This window comes from Rhinolophus sinicus, linkage group LG11 (assembly GCF_036562045.2).
Source record: "Rhinolophus sinicus isolate RSC01 linkage group LG11, ASM3656204v1, whole genome shotgun sequence".
Taxonomy (NCBI): Eukaryota; Metazoa; Chordata; class Mammalia; order Chiroptera; family Rhinolophidae; genus Rhinolophus; species Rhinolophus sinicus.
This window is the reverse complement of record NC_133760.1, coordinates 43,106,830-43,119,952: the sequence shown is the minus strand read 5'-3', so window position 1 is coordinate 43,119,952 and position 13,123 is coordinate 43,106,830. Positions and strand designations below refer to the sequence as shown.

Below are 13,123 nucleotides of genomic sequence, written 5' to 3'. Positions count from 1 at the left end.
GTCTTCTGAAGCCCCCTCTTCTGGTCCCTTTTCATCTTCTCTATATCTAAACATGGGGTTAACCCAGGTCTCAGCCTTCAGATTCTTTTATATCTATAGTCATTTCATCAGATATTTCATTTAGTTGCACAACTTAAGTACCATTTGTGCTACTGGAAAGTCCCAAATCTATGTCACCAATTCTAACCTCTTTTCTAAATTCCAGAGTCATATCCAAATGCCTGTTCAACTACTTCACTTGGATGTCTGAGATGTTCAGTCATAACCTATCCAAAAGCAAAATCCAGAATTTCCTCACTGTAGTAAATAGCAGCACCAACTTCTAGTTGTTAAGTTAAAAACTTTAGAGTCAAACTTGAATCCTCTCTTTATCTCATTGCACTCCTATCCATTAGCAAATCCTGTAGCTCTGTTTTCAAAATATATCCAGAATTGAGCACTTCTCATGACCTTCAGTGATGATCTCTTGCTTCGATTCCTATGACCACCTCTTACTTGGTCTCTCTCTATATCCTTGGGCCATTTCAGACTCTTTTTACCAGAGCAGCCAAAAGGGACTCTTGTCAAATCATGACACTTTTTGTCTCAAGACCTTCCAGTAGCTCCTTGCTCAGAGTAAAAGCCAAAGTCCTTACACGTACAGCCTCCTTCCCTCCATGCTCACTGGGTGTCAGCGCTCTGGCTTTCTTGCCATGATCTGAATCCTGCCAAAGATACTCCTGCGTTAGGGTCTTCACACTTGCCATTTCTGACAAAAACGCTTTCTTCTGTAGCTCTCTAGGTATCAGTAACATGGCTTCCTCCCTCATTTTCAGGACTTTGCTCAAATGTCACTTCTCAGTAATGGTCTCTCAGCCACTCTATAAAATTGCAGTGGTCACCTCTGACCCCATACTTTCCACATCCCTGTTTATTTTATTCTACGGCCTTTACCAATTTCTAACTTTAGTTTTTGTTTTTTTGTTTTAATTTTTTGCGTTTTTTCTTTTTTCCTTAATGCCTATGTCCTACATTCAAATCACTGGATTGTAAGTCCCACTTGGATAATTATTTTTGTCTGTTTACTGCTGTATCTCCATCAACTAGAACAAGGTCTGGCACATAGACACTCAATAAATATTTGCTGAATAAATGACTTGAGTGGCTAATTTTGGTATTAACTACTTATTTGTCATTATATGTGTGGACTTATAGATATAATTAATAAACATTAATACTGAAATTTCATTGGCCAGATTGGGTAATGGTCACTTATTCATTGCCCTAGAATTGTTATTAGAACTCTTAAAAATTATACAACATTTTATTAAGGGCTACTTATTTGGGTATAATTATAAATTACATAATCGTGTTGGCATAATTTTTAACATTCTTAAAACACAGTGACCTATTACAGTTTTAATACTAAACTTTATTTTAAGGAAGTGTCTATATATAAAAATTTCAGTGGAATGACTTAGCAGATGTCATTAGATTTATTTTTATGCTATTTGATACGAAGTGAAAATTATGGTCAAGATATTCTAGCAAATTACTGTATTTGATAATAAATTTCTAGGGGCGTATCATTCGAGGAGCTTACAGATTCCAAGCCATCATCACCACTTTTGAAATGATTCTTGGAGGCTGTGGAGAGCTTAATGCAATTGAATGGCGATGTGTGATCATTGATGAAGCACATAGACTAAAAAATAAAAATTGTAAACTTCTAGAAGGTCTGAAACTCATGAATCTGGTAAGTAACATCATTATTATGACTTAATTCAGTTTCTTAGCTACATAGTTAAAAGATTAGATCATCAGAGGTAATGGTAAAAACTTCTGCCTTTTTAAATTTTAGCGTATTGATATATCTGATTTCTACCTGTGGTGATTGAGATTTTTTTGCTTTAATTAGTAAGAAAAAAAAAATCTCATTTGTTTTCTGTCTTAAAATTTTTTAGCTCTTTCCTCCAGAACGCTTTAGTAATTAACATTTAGGATGCAAAAAAAAGGACACCTCTGCAGAATATGCTATTAAGGAAATAAGATCATAACTTTTAAGCCCATAAATTCTTTAAAAAAAAGTCCTTTCACCAAAGTTGTAATATTATTCAGATCATTTATGATAGAGGAATAAAGTTCCTACACAAGTCTACATGCGTAGCATATGTTGGTTATAATTAATAAATAGGATTTTTAAAAGTCATCTTCTTAATGTGTATACTTCTTTCATATCAAAGTGGTTTGTCTTTTTGTTACTTTTGATTCAATTAAAATCACATAACTAGTATATGAGCACTTGAACAAATAACTCAAATATACAGAAGTACATACAGTAAACATTAAAGTGCTCCTTAACATCCATCCATTCCCACCCCTAGTTCCATTCCTTACTCTCCGTTTCCTCCAGTATTTACAGGTTGGTGTGTGTCTTTCTAGACCATTTACTAGCACATATGTACACATGCAGATATACAGATACACGTACAAATATTTAGCTAAGGAATTTAGAAGTATTTGTCAAGTTGAATTTTAAAGTAATTTGTACTTTTATTATTAAAAATGTTCTGTTTATTTCCTTCTGTTACTATTATGTTTTATTTGTAATACAATTCTAGGTTAGAAGTATATTCCATTCAGCTCTTCACATTGTTGGATTGTAGCCTTAATGATCTGAGAAATTTGTTCTTGTGCGAAAATCAAATGATGATCAGCCAAATTATAAAGATTGAGCATAGTTTTGTATACAAATTCCCAGACCAGGAATGGTTGAGTACAAAAGAAACAAATAACCTCTTTATTCTTAAAAAGACTGTTTCCTTGAGAAAATCTAAACTGCGGTTCTTAATTATTTAAAACTCTTTTCTTTTAAAAGCATGAATAGGTAAAAGTGTGCAAAATCAGGTATTAGGAGAATGATACAGAGTTTTGAAAAAGTGATTGAGAAGTAAATTAATGAAGATTTGTGGGTAAAGATGCATTTTGAGTTGACGCTTGAAAATTTTGGTCAGAAAAATATTTGCTTTTCCAACACTGAACATTTGATAACCTACGTCAACTTTCATATAATTTTAGTACTGTGGTGTTTGACGTGAATTATTCTTGCTTTATATAGGAACACAAGGTGCTTTTGACTGGCACACCTCTCCAAAATACAGTTGAAGAACTATTCAGTCTTCTTCACTTTCTAGAACCCTTAAGGTTCCCTTCTGAATCAACATTTATGCAAGAATTTGGGGATCTAAAAACAGAGGAACAGGTATCCTTTTGGTCTCTGTGAATTAGTACATCAACTCTTTTAGCATTGTAATTATTGTGTACGTATGTGTAATTGAATGTGCATGTATATTATCTCCATCGTTTTTTGTGCAGGTACAGAAGCTTCAGGCCATCCTGAAACCGATGATGTTGAGACGATTAAAAGAAGATGTGGAAAAGAAGTTGGCCCCTAAGGAAGAAACCATCATTGAAGTAGAACTTACCAACATTCAAAAGAAATACTACCGGGCTATTTTGGAGAAGAATTTTTCCTTTCTATCCAAAGGCGCAGGGCAGACAAATGTACCGAACTTGGTCAATACCATGATGGAGCTCAGGAAGTGCTGCAATCACCCTTACCTCATCAAAGGTGCTGAAAACGGTGGCGCAGATACTTTCGTTGTTCTTCCAACGAATGCTCATTAAGAAGTTGGGGTGGCTATTAGGAGGAGAGGCAGTAGTCCTCTGAGTCTTCATTCCAGTCTGGAGTTCTGGGGCTTACAAGTGTTCCAGAACTAGGGGCAGTGCGCACTACTTCAGTACAGGGTCCCATGTTACAAGGCCCCGTCACAGGGGCGGGAGTTGGATTCAGTCTAACTCGGATGGAATTTCTCCCCCAGTTCAATCCTCCTCACACACAAAGGCAGCAAAACCCATGTTTGGGCTTCCACATTCACATATTTTTCTCCTGGTTTCTTTCCAGTCCAGGAGCCCCAGTTAGTTCCTCTCAATTTTTGTGCTGTAATGTTATTTTTAATGTCCTGTCAGATTCTCCGCTAGCATTCTCTCCATACAACGTTTGGGTCTCTTCACTTATTTCTGGGTATATACTCCGCATCTTACTTGATCCAAGACAAGTTATTTCTTAGCCTAGTAACTAAGTCACTTGCAATCCTGGTACTATTGTTATGACTATACAGGCGGAGGGAAGGCAGAGAGCCTGGAGGGAGTATGCAACAGTGACTTGTAACGTAACTTCTCTTTGAATTTCTCTTGTTTCCTTGTTTTGATGTCCATAGACACATCCAGATTGTGAGCACCGTTCAGTGGTGATTGATCACTGTCATCTCGGTGTTGAAATATGAGATGTTTGTTTAAAGACACATGTTGAGGTTAGGACCTAGCCTATGTCTAGGTTAGGACATTTTCATTAATTCTTTCCCTAATAACATTCATGAGACATTTAGCAAACATAAACTTACATATGGCATCATGCCAGGTGTCTGGGGAGATAAAAAGATGCTTAAGACATTGTCCGTATCCTCAGTGAATTATAGTCTCGTTTTGGTGGGAACTTAGCTAAAAACGTAAATGATTCTAATAAGTAATTTACCTGCCATCAGAAAATTTTAATTTGTTGCAGGAACTCAGAGGAGCACTAATTCTGACTTTTGAAAAATTAAAAGCAACTGGGAGTTGCCTGCACTTGTGCATTAATCTTATACTTTCTGGGCAGGTGCTGAGGAGAAAATACTTGGAGAATTTAGAGATACGTATAATCCAGCTGCTTCTGATTTTCATCTTCAAGCAATGATCCAGTCTGCTGGTAAATTGGTCCTTATTGATAAATTGCTTCCCAAAATGAAAGCAGGCGGGCACAAAGTCCTCATCTTCTCTCAGATGGTACGCTGCCTTGACATCCTGGAGGACTATCTGATACACAAAAGGTAAGGCATACAGTCCATCTACTGAATCGTACTGTGAATTATGCTAGGTTTGTCATTAAGGTGCTGGCTGCACTGTACTGTAACTCACCTTTGCTCACATCTTTCTCTTTATCTAGATAGGAATCCAATCTATGAGGACAGATTGCTTAGGATTATGTGTCAGGTGTTTTCTTAACCTACTTATGTTGCAGTCCTAGGCAGGATTAAGGAGACTGACTTAGAAAACTTTGCAAACTGACAGGTATTTGACCTAGGAATGGGTTTATTAGTGTACATTTTACGCGATTTGTAAACTTAGTAGTAAAGACATTTTAAACAGATTTATAACCATCTTCAAAGTGGAAGAAAAATTGTTCAAGATCCTTTGCAGATCTATTTCATTGTTATAATTAGAACTTGTTGTACTTTGATTGTTATACACTATATAAAATTCGTTCATGATTTAATCTTTTCTGATTTGTTAATATTAGCCTTTGTTTTGTTTTTTGGGTACATGGCAGTCTTAAATATTGTCTCATCAGTATTTAGATAAATAGGATATTGATCAGGACATTTTATCACAGAGCATTGATCTAATCAGATTTCAAAATATTTATATAAAAGGGAATCTGAAGATGCACCTGTAGATTTTAGTTTGACCATTATATTTAAAAGTAAAGGTCTATACTAGTTTATAGTTCATAGATTATATAGTTCATTTTTATTTTTCAGTTTTATTTCTATCTCATTTTTAGTGTCAGTGTTCCACTCCTTTAATCTCATTCCAAAATATGTACTGTTCTCAATTTTATACCATATAAGTAGAAAGAAGATTAAATTGCAGTATTACTAAAAATAGCCATTCTTACATTGTCTTGATGTCTTTACACAAATTTATAAGGTAAAGATAAATTTCTGTTATGATGAATTTCATAGAAACCTCCAAATTTCTTTAATGTCAAAAGTAACATTACTGGAAGTCACACCCCATTCTCTACTGTGGAGCTGCTGCTGAGACTTTAGTAAATTATATGTGTTAACAAGTGTCTTGAAACAGAAGAGTTGTGGCAAATGTCCTGTGTATTCCTCTTCCAGTTTCTAAATTTTTATGTGTTTCATTGTTATTGGTGTCTAACAGTTTTTGAGTTTTGTGTTAAATGAAGGATAAAAGAAGTTAAAAGTGAATTGCTTGACAGTAATGATTATAAGGAAACAGCATTGTAGTTTGCCCTTGATAGATTTATAGTTTACAGTTAAGCATATCAGTTGAGAGAGTACCATTATGGAGACAGAGAAATGTTGGTAGGCTTCTTGTGTAAAGGTTTTTAATGTCTTTGTTTCTTGTTTAAAAAAAAAAAATCATGAGATCAGCAAAGTAGTTTTATGGCCTGCTTTTTTTTAAATTCCAATTCTAAAAATGATGTTCATTGTAATGGTATTTATCCATCAGGAGTGAGGAATGCAAAGATTTTGTATCTTTACATTACTTTGTATTTCCTCCTTAGGACCTACACTGAGAAGAGTAAAACCATAGAAACTAGTTGGGGTAGTATTGCTTCTTAATTTTATAGTCAACATGTTCTAGGAAATTACATCGGATAGAATGTGTGTTCGTTTTCATTATATCCCTCTATCTAAATTTATTGCATTTCATTTGATAGATATTTATATGAGCGAATTGATGGAAGAGTCAGAGGGAATCTTCGACAAGCTGCTATAGATCGATTTAGTAAACCTGATTCGGATCGATTTGTTTTTCTTCTGTGCACCCGAGCTGGTGGGTTGGGCATCAACTTAACTGCAGCTGACACATGTATAATTTTTGATTCTGACTGGAATCCTCAGAATGACCTTCAGGTAAATAAGTAATTTTTTAGCTAAGACAATTTATTTTTAAATTCATGTAACTATTTTTGATAATTCACCTCTTATTTTTGTCTGGACAGGCTAACATGTATGTTTCCCTAAGAAATAGCTGTGCCAAATAGAAGAGCTTCAATTATTTTTATTTTTATTTAATGACAATAAAATATACTTATTTAGTTATCTCACTAACTTCTTAAAAGGCTTACCTACTTGAGTATAGATTTGTTTAAAGTATATTATGTAAATATGAAAGAGGGTGAAGCTTTAAGAATAACTTACCTGTAAAAGATAAAATTTTTAGAAATTTACTTCCTTAGAAATAAGTGTTTGCTTATCCTAATTTCAAGCTTTCAGTCATCATATAATACAGTATGCATAGAATTGAGTCATAATGTAGTATGCCTTTTATGAAATACTATAAAAAATTAAGGTATACATATAAGTTAAGACTGCTTGGACTTCATAGAAACAAAAGAATTAATTAGAGTGACCAAAGAGAGTCAGAGTTTGCAAAAGAAGCAATGTTGGAAAGATAAGACAGGATAAAGTATAAGAGAAATTCGTCTTTTATTGACCATGATAGTCTTAATTGTATAGCAATTAATATTACTTTAAGTAGATAATAACACCAAATACAGTAAATTGTTACTGAAATGTACCTGGCTTAATTAAAGATAAGGTTTTAACCTTTCATTTGTGTAACTGTGTAATATAGTTCAAAATATCAAAGCTTTATCCAAAATTAATAGACTAAACCAGGGACAAACTCTGTAGAAAGTCAGTAAATATCGGGGGTGCCACAAAAAATGTGTACAAGTAGACACTTTGGTCAACATTGTTCAAACGGTAGTTCGCCATAATCAGAAGTGTCTGAACGCTGATGGTAACCATTTTGAGCACCTCTTGTAATTGCAGAAGTCAAGCATGACTTGTATTCATCTTTTGTTATCAGTATATATTGAGTATAACAATTTTAATACAGTTTTCCTTTCTTAAAATGTGTATAAATTTTTTTGGCATCCTCTGTATTTTTGGTTTTGTAGGCTTTCACACATTTGTTTGTTTGTTTGTTTTTACAATCCTTTAAATATGTAATACCCATTCTCAGTTGACAGGCTAGATTTGTCCACAATCTGTATTTTGCCAGTCCCTAGATTAAATCCATATCAAAACTAATTCCTTCTGGAATGGAGATTTATACCCACAACTGTCTACGGTGCATGTGATGTTCTAAAAGTTAATCTGAAATCAAATAGTAAAGTCATATTTTAGAATCTGGAAAAACTGTACCAGATTCCCCAAAGTCTCTCTCTCAGGTGGCTTTTCCTGCTTACTGCTAATGTAGACCTATCTAGTCTTATAGGCTAATAAAAAATTTGGCCTCTTATACTTTCTCTAGACCTGGAGCAGAGTTGTTCATGCACAGGTCTGAGTTTTAGTGGGCACAAGTGGATATGGATAGAATAAAGATGTCAACAAAGGGTATAGAATCAATGCCACCTATAAATTTTAAAACCAAATTAATGATTTAATCTGAAGATATTTGGAAGGTGATTAATAATTTGTGAAAAAGACCATTGATTGTGTAGAACCTTTAGGGTCAAAACTTACACAAATTTTAAGTTTAGTTGGAACTCAAGATAAAAGATGAAGCTCTTACGTAATCTCTGATGTCTCTACGTCCAACAAGTATACACATTAGATAATTAGTTCTCTCCATTTAAAATAAAATTTAGGTCTCCATAGTTAGTCACTTTCAGTTTTTATCCTTCCCTCCCCCAGTTACCCAGTTGAACTAAAATATATTGAAAAGATTGTTGATAACAGAAAAAAATTTAGAAATTTAGGGTACAGGTTTAAAGGATGAGCTGCCAACAACTAAGAAATTGTAGAATTTATGTTCCTGTTTAAAATTATATTGATGACACTGTCTTTAAAATAATAATTCTTCAATGATTATATTCTCCAAAATTTGAGCTTAAATTTTAACTTATAGTTGACTGTGGGATCGTTTCTTATTTTAGTGAGCTCTACCTTCATTACTTTAAAAAGGTTATAGCTAATTTCATAGCAAAAGGTTCTAAAAATTCTTATATACTTTTATATTCTTTCAAATATTTTACTATTAAATGCCTTTTATGTAATGTTTTTTGTGCTATTTTGTAAAATAAATTGAATCTATAACTTTTTGTTTTTTATAGGCCCAAGCTCGTTGTCATAGAATTGGTCAGAATAAAGCAGTTAAAGTCTACCGACTGGTAACTCGGAATTCCTACGAGAGAGAGATGTTTGACCGAGCCAGTCTGAAACTGGGTCTAGATAAGGCTGTGCTGCAGAGCATGAGCGGAAGGGAAAGTAATGTTGGTGGGGTATGTATATTTTCTTTTTCCCTTGGAGCTTTTGTGTTTTTGTTTGCATTTACTTTTAACCTCAGTAGTGTATTATTTAATTTTGATCCATACCAAACACAAAATAGACAGTTTTATGTAAGGAGGGATTTCAGAATACTGCGACATTTAGTTAATACTTTTCATCCTGTTCTGTCTGTATAACTCCAGAGCTTATGAATTCGAAGAATGTGTTTTCAAGGAAGACATATTTTTGCTCTGCTTTTAGAAAATTTGTATCATGGCATAACAAAATAGAATTTGTGAATTTTTCTATATTATTTCTATACAGTTTTTTCTTTTTTCTTTTTAACTGTCAAACTACTAGCATTGGTTTTGTCTTGTTATATAAATGGCATTCTTTGGCATTTCTCCCTAAAGTTTGTTGTCTTATATCTTGTACTTACAACCATTATAGAATCCTGGTACTGAAAATAACCATCACAGGTTTCCTGCTCCATAGACTGTTTTAACTGAAGCCATTTTAGGCAAATGGCAAATCTTATTTTAAAAATAGTAAAGAAGAGTCAGCAACGTCAATGTATTCTTTCAGAGAATTCTCTCTTGAATACATCTCAAACCCCAAATGGCAATTTAAACAAGACCTCAGTGTTTGACATTATTTAGGGTTACTTTCTCATTCTATGAACTTTAAAAAATATTGTTACCAAAATTATTTTTTCTTTAGATTCAACAGCTTTCCAAAAAGGAAATAGAAGATCTGCTTCGAAGAGGTGCTTATGGTGCTATTATGGAAGAGGAAGATGAAGGTTCTAAATTCTGTGAAGAGGATATCGATCAGATTTTACTACGTCGCACAAAAACTATTACAATTGAGTCAGAAGGTCGTGGGTCAACATTTGCTAAGGTAACAGTGAGTGCTATTTATATATATGTACTGGTAACTTGCGTTCAATGCTAAAAAAATTTAGCTGTCTCTTTACTAATTATTTGCAGAACATCTAGTTTATGTTTAAGTAAATTGAATTATCTCAAAAGAATTAGGTAATATATTCTTTTTCTTCATTTTTTCTGATCTCACATATCAAATTTCCCATGTGCTCTTTTGATCTTAGTGAAATGGAATAAGTATAATAATCAGAAATAGTTCTAAGTATTAATCAAAGTAGAACATTTGAAATGAAATTAGAAATTAAAACACATATATGTCAAAGTTATAGCAAAATATAAGCAACAGTAGAGGAGGTTAAATCATCTTACATCAACTTGTAACACAGTGGTCCCCCTTATCTATGATTTAAGTCAACCATGCATGGTACAAAAATATTAAATGGAAAATTCCAGAAATAAGTCAAAAGATATTTTGATAGAGAGAGAAACCACATTCACATAGCTTTTATTATAGGAGATTGTTATAATTGTTCTATTTTATTATTGTTAATTTCTTAGTGTGCCCAAGTTATAAATTAAACCTTACCATAGGTATGTATGTATAGGAGAAAACCGTAATATATAGGGTTTTGTACTATCCGTAATCTCAAGCATCCACTGGCCGACTTGGAATGTATCTCTGGAGCATAAGGGGGTCTACTACAATTTAAAGTACTTACAAGAGAGAAAGGGTTTCTAATTTCATTTTAAATATTTAAATCTAATATGCAGACAGTAAAACAAAATTTGTCTTTTGAAGTGTTAATAACTATTCTACCCTATCTGGGGAAAGTATTAAAAGTTTACTAACTGCTTTTATATTTGTTCTTCTTTTCTTTCTCTCTTGCTTTCTCTTTTCTTTGCACCAGAGACATGGTCAATCTATATCTTTCATTCATCTGAAGAGTTTTTTATTGTAGCATTATGTCCCATCTGCAATGATTCCTACAGGCTTTTTCCTTTCCACTTTACTTCCTTTCTACATTTTCTTCCTTCTCCATCCCCCAATTTGTTTTCAACCCAGAAATCTTTATCTTTATGGAGAGCAGTGTGTTTTTGCAGGTAGTAAAGGTGCTACACCAAAAGTAATGTTACCAGTTTCCAAATGAAAATTTTCCTCTTGCATTCATTCAGCAAACTAATGAAATCTTGTGTGAAATACTTAACAATGCTGGAAATACTAAAATGAAAGGATTCTAGTTCATGTAAATGTAAAGGGGGAAATGATTAATTCTGGGTAAAATGGGAGAGCAGAGAATCAGGAAAGCCTTACCAGAAAAAAATAACATTTGAGCCAAGTCTTGAAGGAAATGTAGATTTCATTGCATTTCAAAAGAGGTCACATTAATGAATCATATGTTGCTAAACTAAGAGGAAGATTTCAAGGCATATTATAGGCCTGTCTGGAAGCACAGGATGAATTAAATGGAGGTGAAAATGAAGGGGTTAGGGAGTTTAGATCCAAATTGTGAAGGACTCAGAAAAATTCCATTTTGAGGAATTTGCACGTGATCCTGGGGCTGTTAAAAAGCTTTTAAATCCCTTCAAGCAGAAAATGGACTTAGTGTGATCCAGTTTAGAAGTTTAACTCTAGCATCAGTGTAGAGAATGAGTTTGAAAGGAAAAGACTAGAGGCAGGGAGATGAGATAAGAGGCCTATGTAGGAACTAAGGATGGGTGAATTAGAGTAGTGGAAAACCACTTTAATTAACAGGTGTTCATGATCAGTTAGAAATTCGTGGGAGGAGACAGAAAATGACTTGACATTTTCTGGTTCAAGTAGCTAGGAGGGTCCTGGTGTCATTAAATAAGATAGAGAATGCAAGAGAAGGAAATTTATATGGAGAAAATAAAATATTGGAGCTGTTGTATTTGTGGCATTTATAGGGCATCCAAGTGGAGATGTCCATGTAAGAGTTGCCTCAGATAGAGGTAATAGAGTTGGGAGTTATTAGAGAATAAATCAGAAGGAAGTAGTATTGTGGAAACAAAAGGAATACTATAGAAGTGTAAGGCTGAGAACTAAACCTAGTCATGATTGGGTCGACGTACCCTGGCTGTAGCTTCCTTCCTGAGAAATATAATTTATTTCAGATTCCTTGGCTCTACCCAAGGTGTCAACACACTATGTATGCGTATTTCTCCCTTATGCCTGAAATTAGTTAATTTAATCAAAAGGTATTAGTCATAGAAATGGTCTTTGTTGGTTAAGCTAAGCATAGAGATATTCTTAAAGGTTGTTTTTTTGTTTGTTTAATCAGTGTAGGAATAATAGGTAAAGCACTTAATGACCACAGGAGATCCCAGGCTTTGTCATTTACAAAGTTAATGATAATAAGCATGGCAAGTCAGACGCCAGGGTTTGAGGTCTGACTCATAAGCTGAGTGACCTTGGACAATTAACCTTTACAAGTCAGCCTTTTCTATAAAGAGGAGAACATAATTATGGTTGGCCTTTCCTATTTTGCTATTGCTATGTGAGTATTATTTTACTCAGGTATACTCTAATCATAATATACTTTAATGATAACCAGCTGTGCTCTTCTAATGTGAAATACTTAAGCATTTAAATATCTATTTAAACCCTCAAACCAGGGAGTAACTGTTACATTTAAAAAGAGCTGACTGATGAGGTATAATAGCTGAGGAAAGTACAGAGAGTTTGCCTGTGGTTGTTTTATAATTTGTTCATTTCCATATTTGTGTGGCAGTGCCACTATTTAGTGAGCATTTAGCATAGAGGAATATGGCGTGACTATATATAGTGGCACTGCTGATGTAAAGTTCATAGTATTTTATACCTTTTCCTGGAATTTCCAGAGACTTCGGCTATGTACAATTGTTTTCAATGGTATGGATAAATGAAGTAATTCCAATCTGTGTTTCTTTGCATTATCAAATAGTTTTGATAAGCTACGTATATGGAGCCTTGTGCATAATAAGCCTACTTAGACTTAGTACATATCCATCAAATAAATCATTATTGGTAACTTGATTTGTAAGTTGTGGTGTCACCTAGACATTGTTTTGAAAGATTTTCATAAGGACCATCAGGTGGATCCTCGAAATAGGAAGTTCCTAGTCTGATTTAAA

At 33.8% G+C, this 13,123-nt stretch overlaps 1 protein-coding gene across 11 annotated transcripts in view; it reads left to right on the top strand.

The window, feature by feature from the left end:
• CHD9 (chromodomain helicase DNA binding protein 9) overlaps nucleotides 1-13,123 on the top strand; it is a 177,749-nt gene that overhangs the window by 112,134 nt on the left and 52,492 nt on the right. For all 11 annotated transcript variants that reach the window (XM_074314881.1, XM_019732338.2, XM_074314879.1 and 8 more), the window contains 7 exons: nucleotides 1,559-1,735; nucleotides 3,098-3,241; nucleotides 3,355-3,610; nucleotides 4,697-4,907; nucleotides 6,548-6,743; nucleotides 8,954-9,121; nucleotides 9,828-10,007. In XM_074314881.1, coding sequence (XP_074170982.1) covers nucleotides 1,559-1,735; nucleotides 3,098-3,241; nucleotides 3,355-3,610; nucleotides 4,697-4,907; nucleotides 6,548-6,743; nucleotides 8,954-9,121; nucleotides 9,828-10,007 — 1,332 coding nt within the window. The remainder of the gene's footprint in view (nucleotides 1-1,558; nucleotides 1,736-3,097; nucleotides 3,242-3,354; nucleotides 3,611-4,696; nucleotides 4,908-6,547; nucleotides 6,744-8,953; nucleotides 9,122-9,827; nucleotides 10,008-13,123) is intronic.